Source organism: Otolemur garnettii, unplaced genomic scaffold (assembly GCF_000181295.1).
Source record: "Otolemur garnettii isolate 467f Iridium unplaced genomic scaffold, OtoGar3 scaffold00039, whole genome shotgun sequence".
NCBI classification, from domain to species: Eukaryota; Metazoa; Chordata; class Mammalia; order Primates; family Galagidae; genus Otolemur; species Otolemur garnettii.
The window spans coordinates 7,263,078-7,280,577 of NW_003852434.1; the positions used below are offsets into that span (position 1 = coordinate 7,263,078).

At 39.5% G+C, this 17,500-nt stretch overlaps 1 protein-coding gene across 8 annotated transcripts in view; it reads left to right on the plus strand.

Annotated features, from left to right (window-relative positions):
- Nucleotides 1–1,039: 1,039 nt before the first annotated feature.
- Nucleotides 1,040–17,500, plus strand: part of HNRNPD (heterogeneous nuclear ribonucleoprotein D) — a 19,393-nt gene continuing 2,932 nt past the window's right edge. For 3 of the 8 annotated variants that reach the window (XR_001161301.2, XM_003790048.3, XM_023513340.1), the window contains exons 1-6: nt 1,040–1,985; nt 3,825–3,881; nt 13,967–14,135; nt 14,747–14,908; nt 16,589–16,720; nt 17,415–17,500. The exon at nt 17,415–17,500 is cut by the window's right edge and continues 14 nt beyond it. Coding sequence is in view for 6 of the 8 variants with exons in the window: in XM_003790048.3 (XP_003790096.1) it covers nt 1,753–1,985; nt 3,825–3,881; nt 13,967–14,135; nt 14,747–14,908; nt 16,589–16,720; nt 17,415–17,500 (839 nt within the window). In the remaining 2 variants the exon portion in view is untranslated. Of the gene's footprint in view, nt 1,986–3,824; nt 3,882–12,524; nt 12,982–13,966; nt 14,136–14,746; nt 14,909–16,588; nt 16,721–17,414 lie in introns of those variants that run through there. The other 5 variants (XR_001161302.2, XM_003790047.3, XM_003790049.3 and 2 more) reach the window with 4 other exon arrangements.

The window sequence follows — 17,500 nt, forward strand, 5'->3', positions numbered from 1 at the left end:
TTTTTTTTTTTGAGATAGAGCTCTGCCATGGCCTCCACCTGGCTCACAGCAACCTCAAACTCCCAGACTCAAGATCCTCCTGCCCTAGCCTCCCTAGTAGCTGGGACTACAGGCAGCTGCCACAACCGCTAATTTTTCTACTTTATATAGAGACCGGGGTTTCGTTTTGCACAGGTTGGTCCCCCAACTCGTGAGCTCAAGCAATCTTCCCGCCTCACAGAGCGCCAGGATTACAGGCGTGAGCTTCCCACTCAGCCAAATAATTATTTCTTGACTACAGCAGTACCTGGAAACTTCATTTTCTTCTAGGGATATTGCAGCAAGCAGTAAATCCCAAAGCCCCAATGATCCAGTATCCAGTCAAGGCATTTGGAATTTCTAAGATGCATTTATTAAAGAATAATTTTTCTGTTACACCCAATAAAGCATCTAACGGTGTTAAAAACAAAAAGCTCAACAAACTCGGAAACCTCCTAAAGATGATTCACAGCATTTATATATTCTATTAAGCATAAGGACTAAAAAACATATGACGAGCCCTCGGCTGATTTAACACACTCCCGAACTCTTAGCAATTTTAAAGAATTGTGGTAGGTTTTACGGTCCTCAAATAACATTACAGCAAAAATCCGTTCTTTACAATACGTAAGTTACCGGCTTGTTTCGACAAAAACAAAACAAAAAAAACAACTTGAAGAGAAGAGGAGGAAAGCAAAACCTTAACTGGAAAACAAATATTAAAAGAAAAGCCGTCCCTAATCGTCAGAGGCCTTGGCCAGCCTGCGCTGAGCCCGTAGCGCGGCGGCGACTGCGAGCGGAACCTCAATGTCACCCGGTCCCGCGGCGACGTCGGGCAAAGTAGCTGCGGCAGCCCGTGCACGCGCGCGGCGAGCCCGGCGTCCCCAAGCGCGCGGTGGACAGAGCTGGGGACACGGGGCTCCCACCTCCGGGCACCCTCCTTCCTCAGGCTGGGCTCTTCCAAGCTTAGGAGGCCGGTGTGTGAGCCTCTCCTACTCCACCCCGACGACCCAAGCGCACCGGGCGCAGTCGCTTTCGGGCCGCAACCACACCCGAGCCGGACGCAGCTGCTTCTGCCCACTCCTGCCGGGTCCTTGCGGGGTGGTGGCGTGGGGAGGGGTGAGTGGACTCCAGGAATCCTCCGAAGGGCGGGGGCAGAGGAAGAGCCTTTCTAGCTGCGCCTTCGAAACTGCGCTCCTTGTTCTCGATGGTCCCCGCGCGGCGGTCTTATCGCACGACACTTCCGGTTCCTCTTAAAGGCCCCCACGCCGTACGGCGCGGCGCGTGAGAGGAAGGTATAAAAGGGAGCGAGAGGGCGGGACCGAGGAGGAAGATGGGGGGAAACTAGCGAGAGAGAGGGGGCGGGGGAGGCGCAAAGGGCGCGCTCTCGCGTCACGTGACCGGGACGCGCCGTTCTTCCGTCGGCCATTTTAGGTGGTCCGCGGCGGCGCCATTAAAGCGAGGAGGAGGCAAGAGAGGCCGCCGCTGCTTCTTATTCTTTTTTTAGTGCAGCGGGAGAGAGCGGGAGTGCGCGCCGCGCGAGAGTGGGAGGCGAGGAGAGCAGGCCAGGGAAAGGCGCAGGAGCCTTTGCAGCCACGCGCGCGCCTTCTCTGTCTTGTGTGCTTCGCGAGGTAGAGCGGGCGCGCGGCAGCGGCGGGGATTACTTCACTGCTAGTTTCGGTTCGCGGCAGCGGCGGGTGTAGTCTCGGCGGCGGCGGCGGAGGCTGTAGCACTATGTCCGAGGAGCAGTTCGGTGGGGACGGGGCGGCAGTGGCGGCGACGGCGGCGGTAGGCGGCTCGGCGGGCGAGCAGGAGGGATCCATGGTGGCGGCGGCACAGGGGGCAGCCGCGGCGGCGGGAAGCGGAGCCGGGACCGGGGCCGGAACAGCGACTGGAGGCACCGAAGGGGGCAGCGCGGAGTCGGAAGGGGCGAAGATCGACGCCAGTAAGAACGAGGAGGATGAAGGGTGAGTAAGGAGCGGCCCGGGATAGTGAGGCCCAACTAGTTCCCCTCCCCCTCCCCGTCCCCCGCCACGGGGCCTCGTTCCCGCTCTCTGCCCGCCCTCCAGGCCCCGACAGCCTCCTTGCACCGGTCCGTCCTCTGCGTTGGGCTCTCCGGGGCCTGGAACATTTCCTCCTTCTCCTGCTGCTTATCGCCCCCTCCCCCATCACACACGTTTCCACCTTTAGCCGTCACCACGCTGCTCCCGGCCCGCCCTCCTTTCCTCCCTAACCGTGGTCTCCTCCCACCGACTTGGCCGCCAGGATTTTTTCCCGCCTGTCCAGGGATACCTTTTTCTTTTTCCTGTCCCTTTCTCGTTTTTGTGAAGTCTCGGGTGTAAAATGCAAACAGACATAAGAGCTGTTCTGTGTAGACTGTTAAGGTTGGTTTGTTGCTTCTCCACCATGCCGAGATGATGTGATTGCTTAGAAGCACATGTTTTGGGGAACGCGTAGGCTGTCCACCTCTGCTCTCCCGCGTCGGCTTCAGGCCGAATGTCTTCGAGCATTTTGAGTAAGTTTCGCCGTAGGACTTGTTTTCTCCACCACACAGAGTCGCACGGTGGCTTTCTCGCAGAGGCCTGCGGAGCATGGCGGGCCTGGTGAAATGCGGGGTCGCCTGTCTGTCGCTGGTTTTGCTCCGCGGGCTCGTTGAGTTCCTAGTCCGGGGCTTGCACTTGACTGGAGCTGTTCCGTCTCTCCTGCTGGCTGCCCTTCCCCCACCCGGCTGAGTTATTCTAACCGCGCACCCTTTTCGCGCTCTCAGCTATTGGGTTCCCCAACTGTTCGTACAGATTATGCTCTTACCATACTTTTTCTGTACGGCTTACGTTTTTTGCCCCATCCCTTTTTTTCCCCCGGTGTCCAAGATCCTTTTTTGGTCTTTCGATTTCTCCTTCCCGCCCTCTCATCCACTATTTAAAGGAGGCCCACCCCGCCCTTTTTCCTAAAATGAGCAATCCTGTAACGTGCTATGGGATGATTTTTTTTTGCAGGTTTTTGAGTACTAACTTGTTTTCTCTAGTTGGAGTAACAGTTGTATATGCTATCTAAAGCTGCGTTAAATACATAAAAATGCAGCATATGGAAACGGAAGCATAATATAGAAGGTAACAGAGGGACTAAATGAGGATTTTCTTAATGCCCACTATTGACTGATGATTTGGGGTTGACGTTTCCCTTTCTTTTTGTAATGAGGGTGTGTGTGTGTGAATTTTTCTTACTATAAGGAGAGGAGGGTGTTGGTAGAAGGTAAAAACAATAAAATACCGCTTTAACCCAGTATTAGAAAACCTGGTTTTCTTTACTGGGAAGGAGTACCTGATTTGGGGGAGGAGCCGGGGGTGGGGTGGAGAAGCTCTTTGGAATATAGGATTTAATATGCAATTCCAGCCCAGGCAGACTCTCGTCAGGCAGTTTAGCTGATTGTACTGGCTTGGGGGAATGAAGGTGAGAAGGGGAAACAAACTTTTCTGAATTAAACAGAACTAATCTTGAATTGTGTATAGCTTAATTTGAGAAAGGAATGTGTTAAATATTTGGAAACTTAAAGCCTTTAACATTTTGGTTTTTGTTTTCTGAATTCTGTTCTTTGGACAGAGGCACCAAAATGAATAATTGTAAAGCTTACTGTTTGGGGCAGGCTTTTTCAATTAGCCCTGAGTTTTCAAATTGCAAAGCAGCTGTCTTTGTAGTTACCTACTGTTGAACTGAAGTGTAAATGAATTAAAGTTTTTAACCCTAACAATGTCAAAAACTAAAACTAGAATTTTGATTGGTTGCTGTACCGGTTGTTAATTCCCTAGCCATTCAAACTCCTCCCCACGACACTCTGAAGCAGCGACGGCACAGCGGGAAGAATGGTAAAACTTTTAAATTTTATTTCTGTATTATAAAGGTTTCAGTAGTTATAATGTGCAGAGGCTGTGTATTGGCTAGTTGCCCATTGATTCCCAGGAAATTCTAGATGTCAGTACAGTAGGATGGATGTCTTGCACCTGGGAAGTAAAACCTTTTTAGACATTGTGTGTAAGTTTTGGGCAAAACTGATGCCATTACATGGTATTTGGTCTGTGGTAATGCATGTAATTGCAGTTTGGCCAATTTAAGTTAAATATCATTAATAATGCTATTTTTATATCTGGGCAAGAAAAACTGTAATTTTCACATTTTTGTTAAGATGAAAAATGTTTTTGTTGAATTCTAAATTTAATGCTAAACATAAAGACTACTTGATAGAAAATAAGGTGTGCTTATAGTGTCTTGCATGTTTTACTGAAGTATTCTGTCAAAGTAAAACAGTTCTTTGGTACTGTGTGTATTATGAAAAAATGTTTTTTTATTACAAATCTTATTTGTAAATATACCTTTAATGAGAATTGGATATGTACCATTCAGAGGTGGGCTAATGTGGCTCTCCACTACAGCTCTTACCAGATTTTTTATTTTCAGTGTGATTTGGCTGGACTATTAATTACACTTGGTTGACATGTATTCAAAATTGCATGACTTCTCTTTGGAGGCTGGTAGGTTGAGTATTCTTTTTATCCATCCTTTTCTTTCCCCAAATGTCAATCTTTTTGGTTTTAGGATCATGCTTGAATTTTCAGGGCTTTGTATCCACCAGCACTGGAGATGAGAGGGCCAGTAATTTGCAAATAGTTGTCTTATGTCTGTATAAATTACGTTCTATGTTAAGAGCCAATTGAGGATAATATTTAAATTTTATAATTTAACTTATTATTGTATTCTCATCCTCTGAAATCTGTTCAGTTTTTTAGATTGGAGGAAAAAGACTGGAAACAGTAGACAAAGGGAAAAGCAATAAGGGAAAAAGACTGGAGTCAAGAGTTGGACATACAGAATAAAAATGTTGAGATGAACATTATTCCCTTTGGGGACTACTGGGACCCTGATATTTAGTTTCATTGCTAGCTGATGATGGCAAATTATTATTAAAATATAACTGTACCTTTTTCTCCATTATATATTTTGAGGCTCTGTGTTTAATTAAAAATAACACAAACTTTTAGTGTTGAAGGCCATTGTTTTGACTCTCAAAATAATTATACTTTCTCTGCTATCTAAAATTACAATTTTATGACTTTTAGGGATGACCTCTTATGAAGAAAGGACAGATAAGTGTTTAAAGTTAACGAACATTTTAGATTATAACCAGTTTTCATATACTGAAAACAAGATTTTACTTTAGGTTCATTTTAATATGATAGTACAGTCCTGTATTATGCCGTGTAATGGCATCAAAATAATGTAGTTCTTATTTTACTTTGCTTAACTGCCCAGTCATGTAGCTTTATCCTTTTCCAGATACTGTTTTTCTTTTTGGGGAAAAAAAAACTCAGAACCTTTAAATTTTTTTGTTGTCTGTGCACTTGCCATTCCAGTTACTTTCTGTCTTCCATTTTGATAATTGGGCAACAGTTTCATAAAAAATGTCCATAATGAGTATAAGACTAGTTAATAGATACAAAATCATTTAGATCTACATTCTTAAACACAAATCAGTGTGCATTTCCTGCTACAGGTCTAATTTGAGGAAAAAGTGATTACAGTTTCATCCTAAAATACCTTAAAAATTAATGTTTTAGACAATTTTTTTTCCCTTTTGTATGTAAGAATGGACAGCCTACTTTTAGGAAGGCATCCCTGTTGTAACTCTAAATGTATACAGTATACAATGGGGCTTTAGAATAAATATTTATTTCCATGGTAAAATGCCTTCCTAAGTTTATCTTGAGTCTTTCCAATATTATCCTGGCTTTTACTTCTAAACAATTGGAATTTCTCATTTTACTTTGTGGTATGAGCTCATTCTCTTCTCTGCAGTGCTGCAGTTGTTTTTGGGGTAGGTACTTCAAAATTAGTGTCCGGCCAGGGAGCAAGCTCCCTGGGGAGCAGTGTTTCTAAAATTTAGACATTAGTGGAAAACTAGAATATTGTGTTAGTTTTCAGATAGTTTTACAAGGTAGGTACTTTGATTTTTCCTGAATTGGACTGAGTAGAAAGGAAAATAGTCTCTTCACTTAGAAGCTAAGTTCAGGAATACTTCTCTAATAGGACTGTAGATCTGGTCTCACGACCGTTAGTATATGTGTGCCCATTAGTGTATAAGCTCAGGTGTGATTCTTCTCATGGGGATTGTGTGAATTCTGCTGTAGGTTGTCTCATGTCTCATTTTAAAAGAATGGGCTCACATTTTTTAGTTTTAAATATTCACAATTATAATCTGTTTCTGGAGCAATCTGAGCATTGTTTGCTTTGTAAAACAAATTACTTTTAGAGCGGTGTCATGCCAGATTACTGATCTTTGATACAATAAGGCTTGGTTTACTTAAGTAGTAAAGTCTAGACTATTGTTAACATTCTTTGGAACCTTTGACACATTTCTAGGGTTAAAATTGTAGAAATTGATCCCACAAATCTGGAGATGATGAACACAGGAGAGAGGAGTATTCATTTCATTTCAGATTGTCATCTGTTACAAAGGATACTAAAAATCATCTCTCAGTTTGGAATTGGACCATGCCATTGAAGCTTTTCAGGGCTTTTTGAGGTAGACGTAACAACTCCCTTAAACTTGAGTTTCTTAACTCAAGCTGTGTGACCCCTTTAAACTCAAAGAGTGTTTTTTCTGCTCTTGCCTGGGTTCTCTGTCATCTATAAGGCTGCCCTAATACAAGAAAATTTTGGAGACTTTCTGTTTGTGATTTATGGCTAACATAAAGGATGATTAGTTTTAGCCTTCAAGTGATAATATATGTTGTGCTTGAAAACATTTAAAGAGCAATAGAGTAATAACTTTTTCCCCTTCCACTTAAATCTGTGCACCTCAAATGTGCAGATTGACAAATGAAAAGAAGTATAACTTCTGTTAGTCCAAGTTTGATTTGACTTTAGTTCTGCTTCAACGTTTTAGTAGATAGGGCACTGAACTGGATGCTGGAAGCGTGGGATCTGTTTCTGTTGCTTCACTTCCAACAGTATGGTTTCAGGTAATATAACATGTTTGTTACTTGGTTTGCTGACTGTGTGTTGGAAACAGTGCTCACCGCAGGAAGATTGACTACATAGCCTGCTTTCATAGCTTGTGTGTATTTATCCAGTGCCTTAATAGTTGATACTGCCAGTGATTTACTCCTGTGGAGTAAAGGTAAGCATGTTTTAGTTTCTGGAGTATTACCTTATACATTGGAGCTAGGTATTTAAGAATGTTTGGGGGTGGGGAGGGAACACTTGTACATGAATTTACTGGCAGAGTTTGGCCAATAATCAAGATTGATAGTCTTAAGTATTGGATCTTACACTGTAAACTCCTGCTTATCTAGACTTTAAACTATCACAGAGCTAAGACATCAAGCCCTCCCTTTAGTCTTCTGAGTAAGATAGGTGAAATTATGAGCAAATACACTTAGAAGCAACCAACAGACAATGTCATGGAATGAATCTCCTGCAAATTTTCCCTTATATTTTTGAAAAATAATGTGAACTTAAAGTATTGAAAGATTCTAAAGATTTATCAAGAAAGGTAAACCTTATTTTCAGATAAGAGAAATCTGTATAAAATTGTTAATTTGTAGTAATCTCAGTTAACCAGAACCTTCACCTCTAGGTAAATGGGAGTTTACCTTATAAAGTTTACCTCAGTAAATACTTACCAAGTGTTTTATTTAAAAAGCATAAATACAATTAAGAAAACAAAGTAAAAATACAAGATGTCATGTTGCCTTGTAATGAAATGAAGAAAAAAGGAAATGTCATGTTGACCATTAAGTTTATTTTTAAAAAGTACAATGTTTAGTTTATTAGATGTTAACGTATTTTCAATTGAGTTATCTTTTATTAATGTTTATTCCAAAGCATGCAGTAATGACATTTAATACAGAGGGATTAATCTTGCTTTAAAAATGTTTGCCCCAATTGTACTTTATCTCGAATAAAAATAGGATTCCTTTTCACACTTACCTTGAAAATGTCATCTTAACATATATAGAAAGTTGGGGAGGAATACCTATTCTTTACTAATGGGGAAATAATACTGGAAATTAGATTTTTATTTGACTATAAAGTGTTTTGGGAGGGAGAATTTGTTGGCTAACCTAGATGTCTTAATTTTGAATAGTTAAATAGTGATTTTCACATGTTGTACACCAGACCAGATCTTAAAAAGCTGGTTATCTTTTGAACTTCCTAAAAGTTGTTCATGATATCTCTAAGAGTAGTTTTCTAACAAATTCTAAAATAACTACCCTACCATGTAATACTATCTAGTTGATAAGTAACTAGTGACATAACTAAAATAAGCCTACAATTTCTAAAGAAAAATAATTACGTCTTGTGTACTGGGGAGGTTTCATTATATAATTTGGTGTGTTAGGATATTAAAAGTAATTATAATGAGTAAAATAAGCAAGTTATTTAAGGATTGATTAATGGTGTTCTTAAAAGGTGACAGTGATTGACCACTTATGTTTCATACCAGAAATGTATACTAGGTGGACATTATCTTGTGTCTTTTATAACTGTCAGAACTTGTTATGAAGCCACATATGTTAATTAAGATCGTGAGTTGTTAGGAAGTGTTTAAAAGTTATGGAATACTTTTTGGAAACAATACTGGTCCAAAATTTGGGAGAAAGTATAATGGTGTTTAACATTTTACCTTGAATAAGTGTTTTCGCAGAAAGACTTATTAAAGGGAAGTATCTTTTAATAAAATAAAAGATTTGGGAGTGTGAAACTTCGTGACCTCAGTAGTGCAAATAAGGGTTATTAATGGAGACAATTAGGATTATCAAATTGGAATACTTTGCACCAGCCAGCATTGCTCCATATGTATTGCCTCTTATATTTTAAATTATTCTGTACTAAAATTACTGGCATATATGTAGAATAGATGAAATTTCTAGGTTATTTCAAGTCTGCAGCATTGAAAATAATCTTAGGATCTATTTATATAAAATTTATCTTGGCCTTTTTTCTTCCCCTATTTGTTGGAAAGTTGTGAAACCTATGTATTTTAATTTAAAAGATTGGCTTTGGGCGGCGCCTGTGGTTCAGTGAGTAGGGCTCCGGCCCCATATACAGAGGGTGGCAGGTTCAAACCCGGCCCCAGCCGAACTGCAACCAAAAAATAGCCAGGTGTTGTGGTAGGGCCCTGTAGTCCCAGCTACCTGGGGAGGCTGAGGCAAGAGAATCACTTAAGCCCAGGAGTTGGAGGTTGCTGTGAGCTGTGTGACACCACAGCACTCTACCAAGGGCAATAAAGTGAGACTCTGTCTCTACCAAAAAAAAAAAAAAAAGATTGGCTTTAAGTAAATGAAAATGTTCATTATGTTTAGATTATTTTGCCCCTTTAAAACAGTAACTTATTTCTATGAACGCTTAGGATGTGTCAGACTGTTGCATGCCTTTTAAAGTGTATGAACTCATTTAATCCTCACTACACATACCTGAGGTAGGCTCTTTTTACAAATGTGGAAACAATTTTGGGATTTTATTACGTAGCAGGTGTAGGATTATTTTTTTATTTTTATTTTTTAGCAGGCCGGAGCCAGGTTTGAACCCACCAGCTCTGGTGCATGTGGCTGGCGCCTTACCGACTGAGCTATGGGCACTGCCTGAGCAGGTGTAGGACTACGCCCAAGCAGTTTGGCCTTATTACCTCTAAACTTAACTTGCAAATAAAATGTACCACAAAACAGCCTAAATTCCTGAATGATACTGTGTAGTATTTGGATAGTCATATGCTCTGAGATATAACTTTATGCTTGTCATTTAATTTTATAATTTGGTGTAATAACAAGGTGAAAGGACAGACTTCTGCCCTTGAGTAGGTATTTTAAATTAAATATTGCACTCAGCCTTTGGGGTTCTGACTATTCACTTCATAGCTAGGATTAAGAAATTTTTGCTAATAAAATATGTACTATAGATGAAGTACTATGTTTTAATTGAGATGTATTCACTTACAAGTAAAGACTAGGTTTTTTTTTTTTTGGAGACAGAGTCTTTGTCACCCTGGGTAGAGTGCCATGATGTTAAAGCTCACAGTAACCTTAAACTCCTGGGCTCCAGCTATCCTCTTAACTCAGCCTTCCGAGTACCAGGGACAACAGGGCCTGCCACAACGCTTGGCTGTTTTTAGAAATGGGGTCTCCCTCTTGCTTAGGCTGGTCTTGAACTCGCCATCCAGCTGCCTCAGGCCTCCCCAAAGTGCTAGGATTATAGCCATGAGCCCCCCGCCTGGCTAAAGATCAAGTTTTAAACTTACATTGCATCAGTAGGGGCCATTTTTGTGACTGCTTGAACAAGTCTTGGTAGTTTTAATTGGGCTGTTTAGGATTTTCTTTTTCTTTTCTTTCTTTCTTTCTTTTTGGGGGGGGGATAGTCTCAAACCGTTGCCCTGGGTAGAGCAATGTGGCATCACAGCTCACAGCAACCTCAGACTCTTGGGCTTAAGTGACTCTTTTAGCCTCCCAAGTAACTGGGACTACAGGTGCTGCTGCATCCAGCTATTTTTTTTGTTGAAGTTGTCATTGTTGTTTAGCTGGCTGGGGCCAGGCTCGACCCCACCAGCCTCCATGAATGTGGTGGGTGCCCTACCCATGGAGCTATGGGCATTGCCCAGGCTGCTTAGGAATTTTATGTAGTCCTGTCTCTGCTTCATTGGAAAGTGCTCGCCTCTGTGGGAGTGACATCAACTTAAAGATCAGTGTTTGCATTCAAGGCAGCGGAGATAATATGGGCAGACAATAGGTGTTGTGGTTTAAGCAAAATCATATAAAGTTTAAATTGATACTATGCCATTTCATTTGAGGGAGAAAGTGCATACCAACATTCTAGGGAGGCCGAACTGTTTAATCATAATTAAGATAAACAGGCCTTTCATCCACTGGGCTTACTGTGATAAAGATGAAATGGACTTAATATGTCCATGTAGTAAAGATGGAACAGATTTGGCACAGTTTGTGTTCTTTGTTAGCATATTTACCTATCTGGTTGTCAGTTGTTTAGCAGCCTTTCTTAGAGCAGAAGAAAAAGTCAGGGTTTTGGTGTTGCCAAAATACTAATAACATTTGTCTCAAAGAAGAGCCATTTAGGCTGTTTCTCAGAGGCTATTTACTATTATTTGACAAAAAGTTTGCAAAGTTAGGGAGCTGGCTATTATCCTATAAAATGGAAGGGAGACATTTTAGAACAAGTGGTGATTAATCCGGCAAGAATTGAAAAATGGAACTTGTGAAAAAATGAGATATAGTTGGTGTATTAATAAGTAGCTCTTTTAATGTCAGAAGGCCCTATGGGCATTCTGTTGAGACATAATAATTATTAGTGATTATTATGATGAATGACCTGTAGAGTATTAAATCTTGGCTAATTGTTCTTGAAGTTTAAGGAGGCAGAAGAAAGGGTGATGTGTTAATAAAAATAATCATTCCAAATGGGAAGGGTTAGGAGAGGTGGGTTGTGCTATAAAGAAGGTGGAAGACACGGCTCCTTATATTTTCTCTAAAGGTGCTGGATAGCTGAAGTTTTACTCCATATTTTGTTCTAGTTTTGAGAACTAGTAAGTGAATATGTAAAAATTAACCATTAGCTAAAATACTTAACATTTTGGATAAGGGGATTTGATACGTAATTTAGGAGGGATAGTATCTTCATTGAACCCTTAGGGCTCTAAGGTAGGTAGGCACATTTAACACCTTTCATAAGAAGACTATGGAAGGTGGCGAGTTTCTTTAGAGAGCACTTGACTAGATCCATGGATAAAAGTCTGTCTTTATAATATTTAAGAAAATCTGTATTCTATCTGTGAAAAATATTTGGGGCTTGTGAATATTAATAGAACATGCCTCATTCTTGGTGTTTTATTTCTTTTTAATTGTTATGTTTCTTAATTTTATATTAAAGACACTTTCCCAGTGTAAACATTGCTCTGGTTAAATAGAACCAAGACTAGTTCTGTCTCCATATCTGATAAATCTGACAGAATTTTCTTACGTTTGAACTTCAGCTTTTTAAAATAAGGCTTTTGTTACTATAACTGTTCTTTTCAGGCTGAAATAATTTCACCTTGTTCAATTATTGATGGTAAATTCCTGCAATAATAGAAATGGTACTTAATAGTTAAATCCCAACTTAATTGAAGTTGTTTCTGTTCTAGAACTTGCCATGGACATCTGAGCAAGAGGTCTTTGCTTTATAGTCAGTTAAAAAGATAGTGTCCTCCTTACCTTGAAAGAATGAATGTTGGTAATGAATTTAACTTACATCTATGAAGAAAGTATTCTGACCTTTAGGTTAAAAAATAAGATGTTTATAGCAAATCATGTAAATAAGGCTTATATATTAGAAGGTTTATTATTCAAATGAAAGAAAATGTATGTTGTTGAGAAAATAATCCAAAAATTTTCCATGGAATTGGCAACAAGTAAGAATTTAAAATACCTACACAAAATATTATGTGTGTGTGTGTGTTATGTTCATTTGATTATAAAATACCAAAAGGGGTTTTAAAAATGTTACTTCAGGCATGGAAAGTTTGAGTAAGTCCTGAAAATTAAGCATGTGAAAGGCCCAGCTCTAGACTACATGTACAAACTGAAAATCTAACCTGAAGTGGGAAACATATTTTATGTCTAAACTAAGACTTCTTCTGTGTTAAAAGTTAGGTCTGTCATTAGAAGTAAAACAAGTCTGGTAAAATAGATCAGTAGCACCTCAGTTAATCAGGCATCTTCTAGAAGTAAGCTTTTAATTCAAGGGATGGATTATTTGGTTTCATGGTACAAGAATGGGCTTTAATGGCAATATCCTAAAAGCCCACAAGATGGAGATGTTTCCTAATGAAAGGCCTGCTTTAATTTCTTTCCAGAGCTGGAAATTAGTACCACAGCCTCATCCCTACTCAAGACCTACCCCCAGTTATAAAGATGAGAAAATGTTGAGTAAGCTTGAATTTATTCTCATGGTGAAATAATTAGCCATTGCATAACAAATTCTGACAGTTAACTCTTAAAATAAGTTTCCAGTCCTGTCACTTTAAAAGAGTAGTAGGTGGCTTAGGTGTAGGGTAGCCCTTTTTTGGGAGGTGGGGGGAGCATGCAAAGGGAGCAGATTTGAAAGGGATCACAGTTGCCAGATCTGAGTTTTCTGGTATTTTGTTGTAATAATATTAGTAAGACTTAACCTTTAAATTTTTAAAAAAAATTGAGTATATATCTTTGGTCTTAAAGGATCTTGGTGGTTTTCTACTTACTGCCTGCCACTTTTTAGCATGTTAAAGGCTTAAATATTTTATTGCTGGTTAACTGAGGTTCTACTGTAAATAAAATTAATTAGTGGGTTTTAAATTTTTATTATGGATTACTTTTGTCTTTACTAAGAACTCTTAGCACATCAAAAAAATGGTTCACAATTTATAACAGAATTTTCTGAACTACATATTGTGTGCTAAGTAATTTTGTTAATGAGAAAACAGTTAAAAGTAGAAAAGGAGCTTCAGCATAGACATGGTGCTGGTTGCTGTGATCACTGGGGACAACATAGCCTTTTGACCAGTTTAATGGAGATTTGAAATAGAAATTTGAAGCTAAGATTCTGTTTTTTGTTTGCTAACAATATTTAACTTGTAATTTAAGAAAAAAACTAAATGTATGGTATTTTTACTTTGGGTATACATTTTTTCAGTAAGTTGAAAGACTAACTTTGCTGCTTGCTCACTATTGTAATTATTCAGGAGCAGCAGTGATAAAACTTTCTGGAGTTGATGTTTTTGATGTGTGGTTATGTAGGAAGAATGACATTTTAATATACTGCCCAGTAAATTGGTGCAGTTTGGAAGAGGTGTTACTAATGTAGGTGATGTTTAAGGTACGATTTTTTTTTTTATTTTTTAGAATTTTAATACTGCTTTTTGTCTTTACAGGAAAATGTTTATAGGAGGCCTTAGCTGGGACACTACAAAGAAAGATCTGAAGGACTACTTTTCCAAATTTGGTGAAGTTGTAGACTGCACTCTGAAGTTAGATCCTATCACAGGGCGATCAAGGGGTTTTGGCTTTGTGCTATTTAAAGAGTCGGAGAGTGTAGATAAGGTAGTGTGTGTTATGTGTTTTGATCAGTTAACATAAAATATTAAAATAAGGATAGTGTGGTATAGTGGATTTGCCCATTTGTGGTTCCCCTTTTGCAAGTATAAAAGAGAATACCAGTTATTGCCAGTACATTTTATGAAGGGAGAGGCAGATGTAGGAATTGTTTTACACATAATTTGTGTGTCAGGCTCTACTAAAATTTTTAACGTTAAAAAAAAAATACTGAAAGTTAAAGATGTCTAATTAAAAGGATATGTTTTAATAATTTCATGGATACATAGATTTAAAATTTTATGAAGCATGCACCTTTGACCACATCTGGTCCTGGGGTAAAGGGAATTAGCATATATATTGCTGGCAGTTAAAGGGGATGGTTATCATCTAGTAATTAATTGTTTCTGCCCCCCTCCCCCACGCCCACCCCTACACCCCTTAAATATCTTCAGTTAAACACTGGCATGTTAGTTGATATGACTTGATAGTTTGTTTAATCTTGAGCCAGTCAGCATTGTCCTGGCATTAGCTATATTTATCTTATTATTTTTAAGTAAGTTAACAGTAACTTTAGCTAAAGATATACATATTTAAAATGAAAACTTCAATTTCCTTAGGTCATGGATCAGAAAGAACATAAATTGAATGGGAAGGTGATTGATCCTAAAAGGGCCAAAGCAATGAAAACAAAAGAGCCGGTTAAAAAAATTTTTGTTGGTGGCCTTTCTCCAGATACACCTGAAGAGAAAATAAGGGAGTACTTTGGTGGTTTTGGTGAGGTATGTTATAAATGTTTTGACCCAGTTTCTGTCAAAATTAGTGGGAATGTGGTTGTCACATTAAGTGGATGCAAAGTCACTATTTTTTTTTAAAACTGTTAGGACAGATTATATGATTTGTTTTTGAATGAAGATACTGTAAATTCTTTATTAGAAGATCTTTCAAGAGATTGTATTTCCCTCCTCATTTTCCTACTACCTACCATATGTGAGATATGCTTGGTGTAGGGTACATGAAGGTATAGTGAACAAGCATTCTTAGCTCAAGAAATGTGTCAAATTAGTTGAAGCAGTAAAAGTCTGGATGATATAAGGAAGAAATCCAGAAAAGAAAACTGTTGAGAAAAGAAATAAATTAAGACTAGGGAGGCCAGGCGAGGTGGCTCATGCCTGTAATCCTAGCACTCTGGGAGGCTGAGGCGGGTTTATTGCTTGAGCTCATGAGTTTGAGATCAGCCTTTAGTAGAGACTATTACTCTACTAAAAATAGAAAACTGGCCTGGCCCATAGGGCAGTGGTTATGGTGTCCGCGGGTTTGAACCTGGCCTGGGCCTGCTAAACAATAATGACAACCACAGGAACCCAAACAGCCAGGTGTTGTGGTGGGTGTCTGTAGTCCCAGCTACTTGGGAACCTGAGGCAAGAGAATCGCTTAAGCCCAAGAGTTCGAGGTTGCTGTGAGCTGTGACGCCATAGCACTCTACCCAAAGTGACACAGCGAGACTCTTTCTCAAAGAAAAAAAAAAAACTGAGGCAAGAGGATTGCTTGAGCCTAAGAGTTGAAAGTTGCTGTGAGCTGTGATGCCATGGCACTCAACCTAGGGCGACAGCTTGAGAATCTGTCTCAAAAAAAGAAAAATAAAGGCTTGGCACCCATATCACAGTGGTTATGGCTACAGCGCCAGCCACATATATAGAGGCTGGCGGGTTTGAACACAGCTTAAAAAAAAAAGGTGTATTACCTTTTAACACAGCTTTTTTTAAAAAAAAAAAGGTGTATTACCTTTTAAATTTAAACACATTTATAAGTGCAAATTTAATAAAACCAGTTATAGACTCATTGGTAAAATGGATATAGAAACTTCTTTTATGAATTAGCATTTAAAACTAAGTGGAGAAGTTTGTGACCTTGGGCCTAGGTACTGCCTGCAGACGTCTTAAAAATTAGGAATCGAGAGATTATCCAGAATTGTCCACAAAAAATCTGACTTTCTCACTTTTAAACATTTCTAAGAGCAGCAAACATTGGGAATTGCCAGTGCCTCCCTGAATGGCAACATCTCCTAAGATTGAGCTGGACATGTACTGTCTAGTTTGCAGTAGTTTTTACCGCCTCACACTCCCATTTTCTCTCAAATGCAGACATTTCAGTTCTGTTTTTTCTTAAAATTGGGTATTTTCTCATTTTTTGTGGGCATTTGACTTTGTGACTCTTGAGTTAGGTAGCACATGTCAGTACTTTGTGAAGCTCATTTTTTTGTAAACAGTTGTGAAGGCTTTAGATGGCATGGATTTTCTCATTTGAAGAACTCCTTTAAAAGGATAAGAACAAACAAGGAGAGATGTAGCTGAACAGAGCTTCAGGGCCAAAAATAATGCATTTTTCCCCCAGTTGTGCTTTTAATATTGCTAAAATGCAAATTAGCAGCTACCATATTAAAACTTGTTTTTTGTTATTAGGTGGAATCCATAGAGCTCCCCATGGACAATAAGACCAATAAGAGGCGTGGATTCTGCTTTATTACCTTTAAGGAAGAAGAACCAGTGAAGAAGATAATGGAAAAGAAATACCACAATGTTGGTCTTAGTAAAGTAAGTTAAGCCTACATTTACTTAATAGAGAAAACTAGTTTATTGCAAAGAGGTTAATCCTCTTTTTCTGTGAGGGCATGATTTTGCATGCTCTAAAGACATTTCACTGCCTTCTTATTTATCAAAGGCATTGATATTTGTGTTTTTGGCTTTTTTGGGATAGCAAGAGGGACACATTTGTCATTTTTAAGTGAACTTTTGTGTAGGCTTTTACCCCAATTTTTTTTTAGAACATGACAAATAAATGAAGTGACATCTTCTAAGAAATAATCCATGGTTATCATAAGTCATTATTCTTAAGTACTGATGATTGATTTAATCAATAAACTGAGTTTGAGGAGAACATCAAATTAGCCATTTATTTATTTATAGAGACAGAGTCTCACTTTATTGCCCTTGGTAGAGTGCCGTGGTGTTACAGCTCACAGCAGTCTCCAGCTACTGGGCGTAGGCGATTCTGTTGCCTTGGCCTCCTGAGTAGCTGAGACTACCAGCGCCTGCCACAACTCCCGGTTATTGTTTGTTGCAGTTTGGCCAGGGCCAGGTTCGAACCTGCTATCCTGGGTATATGGGGCCAGGGCCCTACCCACTGAGCCACAGGTGTCGCCTCTAGCCGGTTATTTAAATATTACTGGCTATTCTGATTATTATAAACTTCTTGAGTAAATTAAATAACATAATTTTTCTCTTTTAGTGTGAAATAAAAGTAGCCATGTCGAAGGAACAGTATCAGCAACAGCAACAGTGGGGATCTAGAGGAGGATTTGCAGGAAGAGCTCG